Consider the following 17,704-nt stretch of genomic DNA (forward strand, 5'->3'; position numbering starts at 1 on the left):
GAAGGGAAACAACGATATAGCATGAAACTACTTTATTTGAAAGTGGATTAATTAAATTAAAACATCTCACTAAAGGTCTATGGTTAAACATCAACAAAACTTATTGAAGGTATTCAATTGAAACAATCTAAAATCTATTACACAGTAATCACATTAAGATAAATATCACAAATTGGAGAATACCCCACAACAACGTAACTGTGACATAACGAGGATTTCATAACAGGCGTTTGATGATTGCAAAAAAAATTAGGTCTGAACATGGAATCTGTAATTTCTCCGGTAAACAAGTGCAAAAATATCTGACTCTCACTGTAATGATGTTATGAAATCCATATTTTACACTCTTCCAATCATAATATATTTTGTACTTCTGCGTCAATTCACCTTTTTTAATATATTATATTTATAAATTTGAAACTTAATTTCTCTATAAAAAAATTGCAGAAGTTTGCAAGCACAGAGGCGGAGACGCAACAGTGAGTCCTTATGGCGTGGGGGCCTGCGTGTTGCGTGTCCGTCCCGCAAACAATCGTACAAACAAAATAGGCCAAAGCAACGAAATCATAGTGATATTGGTTCAAATAAATACAGAAATTGAAACATCACAGCATCGTATTATTTCTAATTATACTAATTTATAAATTTGTTACAAGTCCTAAAAACAGAGTCCATCGGTTTAAAATTTCGGTTTTTTGAAGCGGCTAATAAACAGAAATTGATTTCAGTGAAGAAATCGTTTGGTGGTTGGCGAAATTTGTTTGTTACTCTTCGATTAAACTATTAATATGGCAGTGAAAATATACTAAAATATGAATTTAATTCAAAATTATAATTAATACTGAGATCAAGACAAAAAATTTGGGACACAGAAAAGACGGTTTTCCCAATCGGAGCGGTTTACGTATAATGCCTATGTTACTCAAATACTAAGCGAAAAACGGAAAACCTCAGTTCAAAACAAATCCAGTCAGTCGTTGAAAATTTGAGAATATTAAAAGCCTCCTTAGTATCGCAACACAAAATTGACCAGATCCATACTTAAAATATAAAATATTGGACAATCGAAATATATACACTGGTCGGAAGCCACAGATAATGAACGCAAGATGTTATAAAATCAAGAGAGCAGTGATGTATAACTTCCATAACTCAGAATTTATATTTACACAATATAAATGTTATTATATATAGTATTCAAATTATTTACAAAGGTGGTCACATATTTAATATGTATGGTGCACGACACTTTTTTCTACCCTCGATTTAATGCAAATTAGTAGAAAAAAGTCATTACAAAAATATCAACACAGATCGAGTTGAATTATTGTTCGATTGATTACTTAGCACATTAAATATTCAAATTATACGATGATAAATACAGTACCACATGAAATCAATTTCTTAAAATTACATAAATAACACATTTGAATCTTCAATAAAACAGACAACAATAAAAATAATATTTAAAACCAGTTCCGTCATCTCATCTGTGCAGTATGTTTACAAACAATTCTATACCCACGTCTTCACGGAGCCAACGTCACCTCCTTCTAATTTGTCATGTAACGATTCACAGTCCTCAGGGCGTACAGTAACTCTGCTTGCATCCTCGCTTCCAACACCATCAAATTAACATGGACCTGTAAGCAACGTTGTAAAAACGCCCCCAAAAAACTCCCAATTTCACCTTTTCGCTGTGTTTGAATTCCCGCAGGACCCTATCGTAGTCCTTTTTCGTAACGCGTTCAGGATAACAGCATGCGCTTTTGATGAACGTCTTCAAAGACCTCTCCAGGAGGTGGTTAATTTCGCCGTAGTCGTAATCGTCGTGGCGAATCCCGAGGAGGCACTGGATGTAGTTCCAAATTGCTCGACGGAAACGCGAAGTGTCCACATCAGTGCGACCACCCATGGTATAGTACGTTAGGCATTGCGCAGTCTTGAACTTGTCGTCGAGGAGGTTGCCCACGTCGTTATATAATCTAAAAAAGGGAAAGTGTCTTATTCCGTTGCTCGTTGGAATTTGTTTCTCTAGAAAAACTGGATGTGGACGTGTTTGATTTGAAAATCGTAGCAACCACGGTCGTTACGTAAAAAGGCAAAATTCAATACCAAAACTCTGATCACGTAATTTCACAATTTCACGTTGACCTCGACGGCTGTAAACCGATTATCAGTTTTCGTACCTAATGCTAATTTTTTATTAGTCATTTCGCTTCATGTGTTAATTTTATCTGATTCAGATAATTAAGGAGAACTTTGTTTGCACGCACCACTTGAAGTTGGTACTACTTTATACCAAGCTATTATTAACAAGATTGGCATGGCATCATGCTCAAAAAGACTTCCATGCGTTCAATTAGCAGTATCTGTAAGTACTTCATTGTGACGTTAGCCATATTCAAAACTTGTAAACAATCCACTCGTAAACTTTTAAGAGCGGTCGCACCCTAAAATGCTTATGGGGAACGCAATGTAAACTTGCGCGATCATAAGTCAAAAACGGTTTGGTCTAGAAGACTGAAATTTAGAATATATACTGCCCTTGTAGTTATCTACAAATTGCCCTTTTTTTTATATCACCCCTGGAACGATAATAATTAAACTGCATTAATCTCGGCTGAAGACTGACTTCGGTTTGCGTTGTTGTATCAAAAATTTATACAGTTGAATTGTAAAGCAAGTTGTTCTGAATAGAAAGGTCCTAAGTTTTAAAAAATATTCCAATAATTAAGGGAGTAATCGTAGCGCAAAATTTTTAGATAGATAGATTTTAAATCGGAGCTGAAATATTTTAATTTACAACCAGGAATTACCGGCAAATCACAAGTACAAAATTTATGGTGGAGTTAGATAGTTTTACGAAACCAAGAGGTCCAGCTGTTTGTGAAATAATAGCTCTTTCTTGGAAACAATAGGAAAAGAATAGAACTGTATTTTCATCTTGGCACTGCATTATTGGACTATGCCATGGACCACAGGAAAAATGTTAAAAAAAAAAGCTCTTATGTTAATAAGGATTTCTGGACTAGGAACAACTACCTTTTTCACGTTCCTATGCATTTGTTATACAGAATCGGAAGCAAAAATTTGTTTTTTATCACAAATAATTTTGTCGTCGCGACGCTTTTAAAATGTAATCTGGAAGTTTTTGCGATTTTTGAGGTACAGTGGAACCAAACGCTAATTTTTTTTTTTAATACATATAAATGTGTTTAACATATCTCTGTTGTCATTTAAGATTTGATTTAAATTGTTTTTAAAATTTAAAGAAAAATGCGTTTTTATCAAATTAGTCAAAATAATGCTTTAGTTCACTTTAGATTGCAACAAAAGCCATACAATCTCAAATGAAGTGATTTGTGAAATTTGGAATAAATGTAGATTAAATGTTTCGTCATGATATTGAAAACTAGTTTTTTCTCAAATTTAAAACACAATTTGCATAAAATTTAAAATGAAAAGGGAGACCTTTTTATCACAGTTATGTTAAAAAAAAGAGTTAGCGAGTGTTTCCACTAAAACTCTAAATTTCACTTCTTGGGCGTCGCGACGCCAAACTGACAGTGATAAAAAAGCGTTATATTCTGGAACTTAATCAACCATAAGCAGTAAGCATTTGAACAAAAGGCGCATATTTGTTTCCCAACTAAATTTGGATTTTTTTAAATTTAAAAAATATAAATTAGGCAATTTTGTGCTCTCATGTTACTGCAATCAGCTAGTCACGGTTTTGACCACTTTTTCCATTATTAAATATATAATATACCTCAAATATATGACCTCCAATTCGATGTAAAAACGAGAAAAAAAATGCATCTGACTTTATAAAAAAAATCCGGTATTTTTTATTGCTATAGAAACAAATAAGAAAGTGCATCTCTAAGTTCTACAATTTGCTTTGAAAAAGCATACGCACCTATTCACTAAAGAGTAGCCGTGGTCGTTCCACGAGTAGTCCTGCACCCGAAACGTGGGAAAATCCGACTGTTCGTCCCGTTTCGCGAAGTCTTGATACCCAAACTTGGAGTCTTCGATAAAGCAGCTAATATCAGCGGGAGTTTCTAAACGCTCAGCTCCCACAAGTCCTAATTCTGCCGACTGTGTCTCGATGTTTTCAAAACGTTTCGCTAATTCTACAGGAGTGCATTCTTCGGTCTGTTCCGAGAGTGTCTTCATACGTTGCATGATGGTGTTGATCCCCACTTCCGGTTCCGTGGGCGATGGAGGACCGACATGAGAAGAGTTTTTCCAGTCTGGAAGGACAAAACGGGTTAAACGGGTACGTGGAGTGGACGTCTTGCACAGTCATGACTCTTTCAGAATTACGTCCATGAACTGTTATCATTGTGATCAACAAAACTACTTCATCAGAAGAGGGAAACTTGGATGGTTCTTTTGAGAGTCTCTTACCTTCAGTTATATCGACAGTTGGTATTTCTTTGGGATTACTACTTTGATTCGTATTACAAGGGCGTTCCGGCCGCGTTTCCCCAGGCATCTGGTACTTGTACCCTCCAGCTTGGTCGACTTCTTGGTTGACGCCACAAGCGAACACAAAAGAACACAGGGAGTGAAAATGAGTCAATATGACTATCGCGTGTATGACTTCGGCCAAAGACCAGCTATCTTTTCCTTTCGTTAGCTTCTCAATATGAGATGTATTTAACTGCCAAGGCCGATGGGCTAGGATTTTATTGATATCGTACAGATTTCGTAACTTTGGTGGTATAGAACTAAGGCCTTTGAGCCAACTGTGTTCGCCTCCTAACAGAAGAAACTCTTGTTTTTGAAGGTTTATTAAATATGCACACTGATGTCGTCCGGCGGCCTGCGAACAAACGTCAGAATCACTTATTTTTATCTTCACGGTTTTGTTATTAAAGTAGGAAATTCCTGGAGGATCTCGCCATGAAACGGGGATTATACAACGGACTCGCTTTCCTCGGTATTTATAAATATAGTTGCCGAAATATGGCGCAATGTGGAAATGGAGTAACCTTGGAACGGATTCCGGAATGATTAATCAATCGTTATCCCAGTTTAGGGACCGAAATAGTTGCACATACCCCAAATAATCCGATGGGCTCCATTTTCCAAAACTAAATTGATTTACGAAACAAACAACTCATGCTAAGTTGTTATTTTAAGCACAATTATTAGTATGAAATTGTTTTAATTTGCTTTTAAAACAAATTTTCGTTCGACCTTCTGATACTTGGGCCGTTTCTTCAATACTGATAAGAAGCTTATTAAAAAGTTAACAATGTTCATCTTTGCCCGCGATAACGACAACTAAACGGTCTATTAGGAGAATAATGGGCTGTTTTCAACTCGATAACTTACCATTATTGCAATGTAATGCCTATAATGAAATGGAAGTGGTCCATCTCCTCGAAGTATGAAGTTTTGAGTCTTGAGAAAGTGGTCCAAATATGAGGTGTGATACCCCATTACCTGACTCACATGGTCCAATCTGTTGCTTTGAAGAAAGGCATCCACGAAGAGATTGTTTGTCTGAAAGAGAAAAAAATAAATAATGAAAAAAGTAAAAGCTCAGCAGAGCAGATAAACCGTTTCATAAATAGAATTTATTATATTTATCTAGCATTATGAAATAAGTTCATAATGTCAACATTTTAGTATGCAAAACAAGTTTGAGTAGATATATTAAATTTACATAATTTATACCGGTTGCATTACACCCTCCAGCAACACGTGTTTAGTTTATTACGGTGTTTATACCAAAAATTTATGTTAAAAAAACTCGTCAAATCTCACAATTTGTTGTGATTAATTATGCGTGGATTTTAATCATTTTATGGGTACGTCATCTTTTGATGGCTCAAAGAGAAAACGAAAACAACACCTCGTGCAAGAACGCCCCGCATATATTAATTTCCAGAGCAATAAATAATTAATTGTTTACTTCTACGCTGAATAAAATATGTCAACTTCTGGTGAACTAATTGCACGATTTGCATCGGCGATAAATAAGGTGTCAGACAACGATTACTTTTTCTTCGACAGGAATTTCAGCCTGAAATTATTTTAAAAGTGAGGTAAACAACTCGCTCGTTTCCTGGTTGCTGGCCAAGAGCGAACCTTGCCGCAGAACCTTAAAATTAGAAAATTTTCATCGCAGAAAAAATTATATTTCTATTAACAATATCTGTTCGATATCTTCTCTATTATTGTAAATAACAACCCACGCACCTGAATTATGGTAATTTATGCAAAGTGACGTAAGTATTTCAGATAAGAGAGTAAAAAATACACGAAAACATCACACTTCCATTGCGAGTCTTCTTTTTGTTTATGAAACTTCAATTGTTATAGTCTGTTTACAATTGGAGACGACCGAAGATGCGTTACCGCTGCTCAAAGGTCGAGAAGTTGTCTCCACGCTCCAAGCCCGTCTGATCACCTAATTACTCTTATCAATAAAATCAGTGGGTACTCAGACTAAGCAATCGATTCCTGTAATGATAATGTGAGTGCAAGCGGAGCATGCAAACGCAGTCCTTGACCGATCATTAAATTATGTGTTGTTTACCTTTCGTGCTTCTGGTGGTGTTGACACATTTATAGCGTATCTCTTCGCGACGAGACAAAAAGAGGGATGTTGTTTACAGTGTGCCCGGAGCCAGCTCAATCATGTCGATACTTGTTGATATGTAAAAATTTCGTTGATAAGCAATTATTAATTATGGTAAAGAAAATTGTACAAGCGCTCACGGTGGTGGCGGATTTATCGTAGGACCTTCTGTGTGGAACGCTAATACGATTTGAAAATAGCGAGTGAAATTATGTTGCTATTCGAGGCGGTATTGTTTCGATGCTACCCAGAGGGGCTTCAGGAATTTATTGCCATTGATAATCGCCTGTTTGCTTCGTCACAGAATAAGATTCCGGGAAGCGAAGTCGGGAAGCTGCTTATGAAATATGCACGCTAATTGGGAAGGAAAACTAATAATGGAGAATCATTTTCAACAATTCCGTTGCGAAGGCCAAACGGAATTAACATCAATTGAAAGAAACTGTATTCGACTGAAATTTTTGTACTGAAACATGAATATGCAGCTATATGTAAATCCACGTGATGTACGCCACATAAAATTTAGACAGGCCTTAAACGCGATAAGATTGTTTCTTTCATTGTAGAAACAATCTCTCTCGTAATCTTCACGCTCCGTCTGCCTCTCTATTTTTAAACTTGAATTTACTCAAGCCGTGAATAATTTGGACAAATACTTTAATGAGTTGACGTTGTAACTGACAAATCCGCGGGAACCTCTTTCAATTTCCAGTACAAATACACTCCGATGGACCACTGATAAGTTTCTTTACATAATGTTAAACTGCATTAAAAACTTTAACGAAGCTCTCCAATCTATTTGTTCACGACTTGGTAAGAGAGCTGAACATGGAATTGAAAGTCTGTTTTGTCATCACATAAGAAACTGGGCCCTTGGCCGGAGAGAGGTCGGTAAATTCAAATGGTCGACCCACACCTGAACAGGCGCCCGTAACAGGTCGATGCACGCAATTCTCTCTATTTTGAGTCAATCCGAAGATGCAACATCACGAAAGATCAGCGATATCGGGCAAGACCTCTTTGATTTCTGTCCACTTCCAAAGTTCAATAATAAATTATCTTGAGCGACGATGTGCCCACGGTGCCGTTTGCCCAATTCCGCCAAATTGTTTTTTAAAACTGTGATAACATTATCTGTTTTTCAACTACCCATTTATCATTCTTTTGTAATATTCCTAAAGGCGCAACGTCACTAGCAAAATCAGTTTGTTTTCCTTCATCTTCACGGAACGTTGACGATGACCAGAATCAGCCTTTAAATAAAACCAAAGATCCTTTCGGTGTATTTTTAGCAGACGTCTCTGCTTAGTATCTCCATGAAAACAGATCAATTGGTCGGAAAATTTGACAAACAAAAGTGTTGCACTGGTCGTGAAGCTGAAGCGCGGCGGGAATAAATTATACCTTTGCCCGAAGGCTCGAAGTGAAAGGCGAAAATGTCTTCAGTTTGATGATCAGTTCTCAATGGTAAATCCAGAAGTGTAGAATTCAAGCAAATGCATGCGTAACATTTTTATCAAACCGCGTTCAGATAATGGTATTTGGGTCAGTCGCGTTACATAAGCGTCAACTTGTTTGTCGAAACTATATTAGACGGCGATTTATCGACAATGAGATCGTGCAGGTAATTTTGGGCCGATTTTGTTATTTCGAAGCCGAATAATTAAAGTTACATAACTAGTTTGGGATTAGGGCTTATCTCGATGTTACTGTAAACATATTCACTCGAAAACGAGATATGAGAAACCAGTCTGAGTAAATATGTCGATTGGTGCTCTTAGACAAAGAAAAATTAAGAATAAAGCCGATGACTCTTTATCTTCGGTTTTATCAGCCGACTGTGCAAGAACTTTGATCTCTTGTGCCTCTTGCATTTACGCAGTGGCACGAAACGCTGCATTTTGAAATTTAAATTTAATTGGGGATTTTATTTTTTTACATGTTGGAAGCTCTGTTCGTCAATCGGTACATAAATGAGAGCATATCAATGAATGGTTAACTCCAACTCTCAAAATAGCAGTACCACCAACAAAAATTAAAAAACCCAAACCCATTTCTCCCAATTTAAACTTCATTTATTACCTATAAAAGGTCCCAATTTTAGTGGCGGAAGGTGTATATGAGAGCCGAGTGTATCTAGCAAGTTAGGGGTTTTCACCAAAGTTGGTACTAATTTAGAGTGGGGGGGTGTCAAAATAAGTTTGTTTACGTTTTGATTGACACTTTTGGTTGAATTGAAAATGCAAAGAGATTTAAGTCTAATTTTATGAAAAGTGGATAATAAAAGATTTCTACTTCGTGATGTGGATGTTTTTTTGACTACTAAACATGTTTGTAAACAAATTGGCTATTTTTTCGAATTGAACTTTTGGGCGAACATTTTGCATTCTTTTCATTTCTTTTCATTAAATCTGGGTTTAGACTCAAAGCAAGTGAAACAATGAGCAAGAAACGACGAAGCTATCAACGTTTCGATTCTCAAAGGTTATATGTTTTTTTTGTGGAACAATCGAATAATTTTAATGACGGGTCTCAAAGTGAGGGTTTTAATTTGACGAACTGAACATGTTGAGCCATGAACTAAACATTACTTGCACCCACTGCACCCTCTCTTGTTAATTAGAGTTAAACTAGCACGATAGGTTATGTTCAATTACAACTCTTATTTTTTATTTTAATTGTGAGTTCTACACATAACGAACAAAAACATTGACGATTTTTCTCTAAATTTTAAGAAAATCAAATAATTTTTCAACATTGCTATTGTTTCTGTCATTTCGGTTAATTGTCAACTGTCAACAAGACAATGCAAGCGATCTAATAAACCAAAAAATATCACTAGGAGGTACAACCCAATACACAATTTTTTTGAACACATGTTGGACTTTGGACCTCACGTTCAAAATAAATAGCGTTTATGTTGCGGCCGACCCGCGTCCCTTTCGACCATTTAAAAGCAGAGGTTTGCTCCTAATGTAACATTGATAACAGTTTTATATCGCCAGTCAACGCTCCATATCCCCTCTGGTTCTCCCTCAAATTTACGATGAAATTTTGCATACATTATGAATCATGTGTCGACCCTTCGAAAATCCCCCTAAACGGAAAATCTCTGGAAGAGGGGAGTTATTAAAGGAAATCATTCCGATGAGTTTGTTAAAATCGTGAAAATTTTTGCGAAATAACGCTCTGAATAAATTTGCAGTTTCCTGCGTGCACAGAACAACTTTCTCGGGCTCTATTAATTATATTGGTGTTTTTGTGGCCGTAATAGGATGTGTAATGGTGCGTGCGAAACGTTGGGAGTCATAATACGTTAAATGCGTGAAAGCGATAAAAAGAGGAAAAAATTAACACGTGCATAAATATTGGAAGATGAGAGTGTTGAGTAAACTTCTCTTTTAATGCCTCCAACAACCAACCGGTTTCCTCGCCTAAAAATCAATTCAAATTAATGCTGGATAGTGATACTGTCACTTCTGAGATTCCATCATGTCTATCCATTGTGCGTTGAAGATTCCTGCAATGTTGAATTAGACAATGGACTCTTTGTGAGTAATTTCACCATTGCACATATTGTTTCCATTTTACCAGAGAATGGGGAGAATTCCCGACACTAATAAATAATATTGTTGCTACTAAATGATCAATAAACCCCCCCCAGTTTTTCTCCTCCAACTTTTCACTTTTATCGGCACAAAAACGGCAGAGCAAATGGCGTTGAAAACGAGAAGCAATTAATGCAAATCCTGCGGAAACTTGCTTGACCAGCAGTTGTCGCTTCGTATGGTGTTAATTAGAATGAAGGATTGCGTTGGTAATTAATTCATAGTTAATGGGGGCAGAATTTTAAATTGCGGAGGTCATTCGATGCTTCAATTCCCGGTTGACAATCCGTCCCCGGCTAAATTTAACTCGTATAACAAAAAAACACAACAACAGCGATAACAATTAGTGCCGATTAAAATAGAAGCTATACGCTGAATTAGTCACGTCTCCCAAGGTTTCAAATTTTTAAAGTTTCATAATAAACAAGTTGTTTATCACGCGGGATAGAAAGTAGGCGTACTTTATCATATCAGTAATTTCTTTTGTTTCCACTATTGGTACTACTTCTAGCCACAACCATTAACATAATGAAAAACAGTAACATTAAGTAACAATGAAGGCAACATGGCTGAGGTATTGTTTTTTACAACGGCAAGAATAGTAAACAAGTTCCATCGAGCCGAAATGAAGTTTGGTTGTAATTAGAAATGTGAGGTGAGATGTTAGAGGGACACAATAAATTATGGAAATTGTCTAACCTCCGGGAACGCTTTGAATTTAGTTATGCGCATTATTTTTCTTTAATCTACAAACAGCCTTGGAGTTCACACATGTTTACATAATTTTTGCACATATGTAATGTAAAAAATCGGACCCAGCTGTGGGTCGGTACATAAATTAAAGCAATAGCTTGTTGCATTTTGGAAGGAAATCTGCCGGGGCCGCACACGCCATCGTTCTTACTTTCCTCATGTGCACTTTTTACTTAACCCACATATTCACCGAAGCGTGCCACAACTCTGGACTAATTATCCACAAAAAGCAACGGCACAGAAAAACGAGATGACTAAGCCGAACGTCAACAACAACAAATCACATTAAATCCTGATCAGGGCTGGTTAATTGCGGCGTAAATTTCCTAATTGTTTAATGTCGGAATGGAGACCATAATAACATAAAGCTATACCGTTGCGTGCCAACAAGTCCTAAATGTGCGGACTTTGCAGCTTTACACGAACTCGAGGTAATTGGGCGGCGTTATTAGAGCCATAACACGTGCCTCACCTGAGTATGTGTGCTGGTCCTTTTTGTGCTTAAGCAGGATTCGCCCAACTCTTCGACCTTCATCATTCAAATAAATGCATATGTCAATAACAGGCGTTAAAGCTCGGCCGGAGTTGGCGCTTCTAAAAGCTCAATTTGAAACAACAAATGACTGAAAAAGGTCTGACACGCCAAAATTAATTTCAACGGAAAAGCACGCAGTTATTTATTGGGGCTCTTAAATGCGATTTGTCCAAAACAACCACAAGCTAGCAATAGATGATTTTCAAACATACCTACTGGAAATCTTGGCTTCTAATTGCGCTCCCTGCCTGAGGAAAGAAGAAACAATTTAACATTTTTATTTGGCCCTCATATTTTGGCAACTCTTTTTTAATGAAGCTGTTAAAAGTCAGTTCTTAAATGGCAAATTAGGAAGGTACCAATACGGAGTAAAATCACGCGAATGGCCTCAGCAGAAAGTAAAAGTAACCACAAGCATTCAGCGATTTGCCCACGTGTCCTCTTCATTCAACCAACAAAATTTGGACAAGATGCTGTTTATTTTCGTTCCCAGGATTAGCGTTCGGTTCCTCTTTATGTTTGTGGACTTAACCCAATTCCCGCTTACATAAAATGAAAGATGGTTAATTTAAGCCTCACGTTTTTGCCTAATTGTGGCTACGAAAATGATTCTGTTTACGCGTGCTCTTGTGATACAAGCCAGCGCCTTTGCGTAATGAAAAAAAATTCCATCTTCAAACGTGTTTGTTTCGGTTTGCGTTCCACCTTTCGTTGTTTGCGCTATTATGTCGGCGAACCCTTTCAGGATCGTACAGGAAATGAGTTTTTTGTTAAGTTAATCGCCAGTCCGCAATTTGTGGTGTAAATTGATAAAATTATCACAAACGTCGCCCATGTGAATTTTCGACGCAGCGAGGGTTTTATCGCCGGATAAAATTCTGCTTTGAATTTTTTATTTCGCCGTTTCCTGTTTTTTTTCTACGGAATCGGCTGCAATTGTTGTGGTATAAACGTGATGTAATAAGCATGTGCATTCTGGATTTAGTCGCTCGGTCTTAATAAACCCACTTTTACTTTTCACGCTCCGGGAAAAACGCAAACTCGTAAAATACACCAAAAAAGAATTAATTGCGGAGTTACATCATTACCCAACTTTTGATGTCTTCACGCTCATCTTTTATTGCTGTTTCTATTTTAAGAATCATTTTAATAAGAGAAAAGTTTTTAGCTCCATGGGATGTTTGCCACATGTTTGCATGCCTTCTGGAGCACATTTTAGCGTCAAACCCGGACAGCAGGTGGTCGACAATGTCAAGTGTCTTATGATGGCGAAAAATCGATTGACAAAACGTCAGTCAAAGATTATTCAGTTAGAGATTTTTTGTTTGTCAAGTTTCTCCGTCTGTTCTTGATCTGATGTTTCGAAATTTATCTCAGCTCGTTTCTTTTTTATAGTCGTTTCGGACTGGATGTTCATTTGTGTCATTTATTAATGAACGCACCAAAACGAATATACTGGGTGTGGCCTCCAAGTGAGGGTTTATGGTCCGAACAATGGTCTTGTCGGTTTTTAAGAGGAGGATAATCCCATTCCGGAGAAACTTGCGCCTTGCATCTAGAACGTAAGCCGATAGCATCTTGTTTTACTCTAACCTACTTGATGAGATTAGTTTTAAAGGGATACACTGCTTAATGGCACTGGGTAAACTGACTCAATTTCGTACTACTTAATCCGATAATAGTCTGATTTACATTAATGACTTGTGAAATTACACTGTCATGTTTTCGGTTCACATTAGGCGGAATCAGTGGAGAGACGATCAAAACAAAATAAACACATGGGCTGGTTTATGATTGCCTTTTCCTCCGAGAGCTTTCGATTAATACACAAACAATGCGGACAGTTCAATTATCCCGAATGAAATACTGGTAAAAACAGATCTTTGGCTAAACGTTCTTTACATAGCCATCCATCATTTCCCCAAATTGTTGAAACGACAGAAGGGCGATTTTTGAACACTTCTGTTCACATCCCCGCCTACTTCGGATGTTTGTCCTTTCCTTCGGTCGTTTTCAAGGCCGTCAAAAATGTGCTTGGGTCATTTGATGCGACCGTCGTTATTGATTTCCTTCGCTTGATTTTATTGCTTATGATAAGAAGGATATATTCTTGGTTTTATGTTCTTCGCCCTCTTTAATCGAATTCCTTTGGCCGGTGTATCCGTTTGAGTAAAAGCGACTGAAAAATTCAAAAATTCATGTCATAGCGCAACGATGTAAGCAAACAACTCGTAATTTCATCTCTTTGTAAACACAGAGCCAAGCAGATTGAAAAATGATGAAATTATAGGAATAATAAAATTACACAGCGCACAATTTTTTATGTAGACGCTCATTGAGGTGCTTTTCAAAAAGTATTTATCGTCTCCGAGTTTATCAGAGGCCTTGAGAACGTATTAGGACAATGAGTATGATAAACGGATATGATATGAAGAGGCAAACAACGGCGATAAAAATTGGGAATTCGAGGTAAAAATCTCACGTTACTTGGAAAAACAATATCGCCGACCAGTCTCGACTTGTGCCGATATTCCCGTTTGTTTCTTATTGCACTCCGAAAGCATTAATTCATTTATGAATCAAATATCTTTTAAGAAAGTTCCTCTCACCAAACAATCAAAGTAAAAATAAACAACTCCCAATGAAAATCTGTTCGGGCTGTGATAATTTGGCACTTCGCGCTAGTTCCAAAAGAATCATCGCTGGTAATTAATTGTCGCCTATAAATTGTTTTCCTTCGCCACGTAAACATTCTCAATCTAAAATTAAAGAAGTCCTGCTGCTTCCGTAACACGGACGTAAATATCTACGAGTTTTGGTTTGAATTCGCGAATTGTGGGAGTTTGGGATATCTTCCACGACGAATGGTAATGACCGTCGAAACGTTGGAATAATTAAACGGTTGTAAAAAGAACATTTTCGTTTCTAATGCTCTGTTCCTAACAACTTTCTTCTTATCGTAACCCAATTCCAGGCTGCAGTTATAAAAATGGAAAGAGCAATATCCGGAGAGGAAACGGCACGCTGACATTTTAGAATTTTCATGTTTGTGTCTACAGGTTCTGTTTTGTAGGTTGGTTTCTCTTTTATGTTAAATAGGTTTGAGAGAAAAATGTTGTGGAAATAGCAAAAGAATGAACTATTCCAGTTCTTTTAATTAACTGTAAAAAATTACATATTTATTGAACTAGCTATGCTACTGGCAAGTATCTATTAAAAGCGACATTTAAAACTAACGGAAAGTGAGTGACGGGGTTAGTAAACAACTGCAAACGCAGTTTCAAAATAAAAACAGACTGCATTTGATAGTCCTGTTGTCTGACAACAATAACATCCCTTCAAAAGAACTACTACTTAATAAATTCAATGTACCGTAATCTAAGTTCGGTATAAAAAGCGCGCCTGTGTTACTTATTGCAGTTCAAGGGCCAAGTTTCCGATAATTTTAATTTACAGTAATCAAATGAGGCAACTGTCGGTCCCATGTAAATTATTTTAATTAGTCGATTAATATTTTGCATCCTACATGTTGCGCCACTTTGTGTGATTTCTCTGAAAAGTTTGCGGTTTAGTACGAATCCAAGATTCGGATCAGGTCAGGTCATCAGATGAAACGTGACAAAGCCATTGTTTCGGTGCCTTCCCGGTTTTTACCACAACGAATTAGTTCAAATGCTTCGGGTGATATGACCTACATTTTGGATTTTGAAATTACGCGTGAAATTCGAGCTACTAATCGCGGATTAATTATCATGGATGAGTGGACCTCAAAGATTGACTTGGGACACCGTAAAACCGGTTTTTCTATGAAAACAAAACGATAAATTAAATCGGTATAAGTGTTTTTGTGGATTTCCTGACATTTGCATGTTAATTGGTAGATTTTTATCAGGTTTACGAAAAGGTAATATTTCGCAAATAAAACCGGAGTTTCGTCATTTTCCGGGTTGCACAGGTGGTGGTTGCGTCAAACCAAGGGTTTAGTGTGGGGAGGTGGACTTACATTTTGGGGTATTTGTCCCATTGTCGTCCCTTCGCGGACCGGTCCGAGGCTGTCTTTAGCTACCGGAATTTTGCCAGTTGTTCTACCTCAGTGATAAACCCTTGGGGTGAGTTTCACTTCACTCATCAACACAGAAAACAAAACAAAGTCGGTGTTGCTCGCTTTTTTCGAATACACCCACTGAGATGAAGACACAACAAAGTGGTCGTAATTCGAGTGAAATTAATCGCGCGGAAATAATTTAGCTCGAGGAAGAAGTGTGATTTATCACTAGTGAAATTTTTATCACTGCATTATTTCTACACAAAGTCCGACAGAATAAAAACTTTGTTCCTGGAAGTGTACGTAAAGAAACTGACTGCTTGTAGCATTTCATCAGCGAAGAGAAGCCGGCAAGCTATGAATCCGTGGGGTGGGAGAAAATGGAATACTGTGATTGGTCCCTCACGGACCATTGTACGAGTCCTATCAGCTGATCGCTCGCATAGTAACAGCTGAGCTCACTACGAAAATTGTATTACTATACATATAAAAACGATTTTAAACAAGATATCGTCGACACTTTATTCTTTTATGATTGCAGACTGCTTGTCTCCGACAATTCTTTTTACCCTTTCGCAATTCGACGTTTCAAACGCTGTTCAAACCAATCTAACATAAACTGTAACAAAAGTTCATTGAACGGAATCGCGCACGGTTTCAGGAAACATGCACGTCTTATTTTCACCGCAAAAAATATGACGATCTGTTGGTGACATATCAATTTAGAGAATGATCCTTCACGCAATGTCGCCAACTGCAAGGACTGATTAATGAGTTAGTGACTAAACACTGCCAAAGAACATTGGAGTGGCTGCACTGGTAATTTCAAGCTGTCTTACAAAATAATCTATAGAACTACTGAGAATGGGACATCATCGTGACTACTAATACCAAGTAGGCAATTTAGTAAAGGTGCCGATGCATTCAAAGGAAAAAATAGTCAATTTACAAAGCGCTATCGCCGTGCTAATTGTAGGACGCCCTAAAAGACACGTAATTTCAGCTTCCAGAACGAAAATGTGTCAGTTTGCTTTATTAATGACTCAAATAATAGTCATTAACTCATGCCTACTTCGAAATCGTAATTTACAGTAGACTCTCGATAATTTGAACTTTTTGCCAAGTCCCTTGAGTTTCAAATTATCGAGAGTCTACTGTAAATTACGGTTTCATTCATTAACTTTAAATTATCGAGAGTTCAAAATATAGTGTGATTCAAATAATCGAGAGAAAGAGAAGAAAAAATTCAAGTAAACGAGGGAAGAAAAAAGTTCTCGATTTTACTTCAAATTAACGAGGGGGCCAAAATACATTGAAAATTTTCAATTTATTGAGAGAAATCGAGGGGACCGGGAAAAACTTCAAATTATCGAGAAATTCAAATTATGCAGTCTACTGTAGCAACTAAAATTTTGAAAAAAGTGTTGCAATCAGGAAAAAATAGTGACAACGAAACAACTTAATAAAATTATTTAAAATTGTGAACTCTCTTATCTGTCAGCTTTATCGGACTTCTGGGAAGTTCACTTCTTAATCTAAAACGTGATTTGATTTGATTTGTATACTTTACCATTTTAATTCTAGGAAGGATTTTTCAAATAATCTGATCGTTAGTTAAAATATTCTTCATGTACTGAAAGAAGTAGCAACTTCTATTCAAGGCTACGTGGGTCCAAGTGGAATGAATTTTTTCCATAAACATCCACCAAGTGGCCACCATTTCTTCCACTCCATAATTGCGTAACCACAAAGTAGACGTTCCATTAATAAACCTGGGCCGGACGTGCAGCATTTAAAATCCTAACCGCAGTTGCATGTTAAATTTATCAAATAATTAATTATCTCATTCAGTGACGTGTCGCCTGTTATTTTGTTCAGTGATACACTTATTTATTTAACTCACGCGAAAACAAGATACGAAAATCGCAGATCAAATGAGATAATGCAGTCTTGTCAGATTCGAACCTCTCATCCCTGTTTACAAAATTACCATCTTAGCTCTTTCTACACATTTGTTTTCGTCATAAAACCCAATTAACGGAAGTTAACGGAATAGATTTAATGCGCTACTAAAAAAGTTCAGTTCATTACTGATAAACGGAAGCTCGAGGAGGAAAATGTGTCTGTTCTAAACAAGCGATTTTAAAGCTTCATTCACTTTA

The 17,704-nt window shown here is 37.0% G+C and overlaps 1 protein-coding gene across 1 annotated transcript in view; it reads right to left on the reverse strand.

The window, feature by feature from the left end:
- Positions 1-17: 17 nt before the first annotated feature.
- The window catches only part of Sesn (Sestrin), a 103,104-nt gene continuing 85,417 nt past the window's right edge, over positions 18-17,704 (reverse strand). The window contains exons 5-9 of the mRNA XM_088050876.1: positions 5,350-5,520; positions 4,417-4,834; positions 3,923-4,259; positions 1,691-1,985; positions 18-1,643 (exon numbers count right to left, since the gene is read on the reverse strand). Of these exons, the coding sequence (XP_087907002.1) occupies positions 1,554-1,643; positions 1,691-1,985; positions 3,923-4,259; positions 4,417-4,834; positions 5,350-5,520 (1,311 nt within the window). The 3' untranslated portion in view covers positions 18-1,553. The remainder of the gene's footprint in view (positions 1,644-1,690; positions 1,986-3,922; positions 4,260-4,416; positions 4,835-5,349; positions 5,521-17,704) is intronic.

The sequence above is a fragment of the Gnatocerus cornutus genome, chromosome 2, assembly GCF_029298725.1.
Source record: "Gnatocerus cornutus isolate USDA-ARS CGAHR chromosome 2, icGnaCorn1.1, whole genome shotgun sequence".
In the NCBI taxonomy this organism is placed as follows: Eukaryota; Metazoa; Arthropoda; class Insecta; order Coleoptera; family Tenebrionidae; genus Gnatocerus; species Gnatocerus cornutus.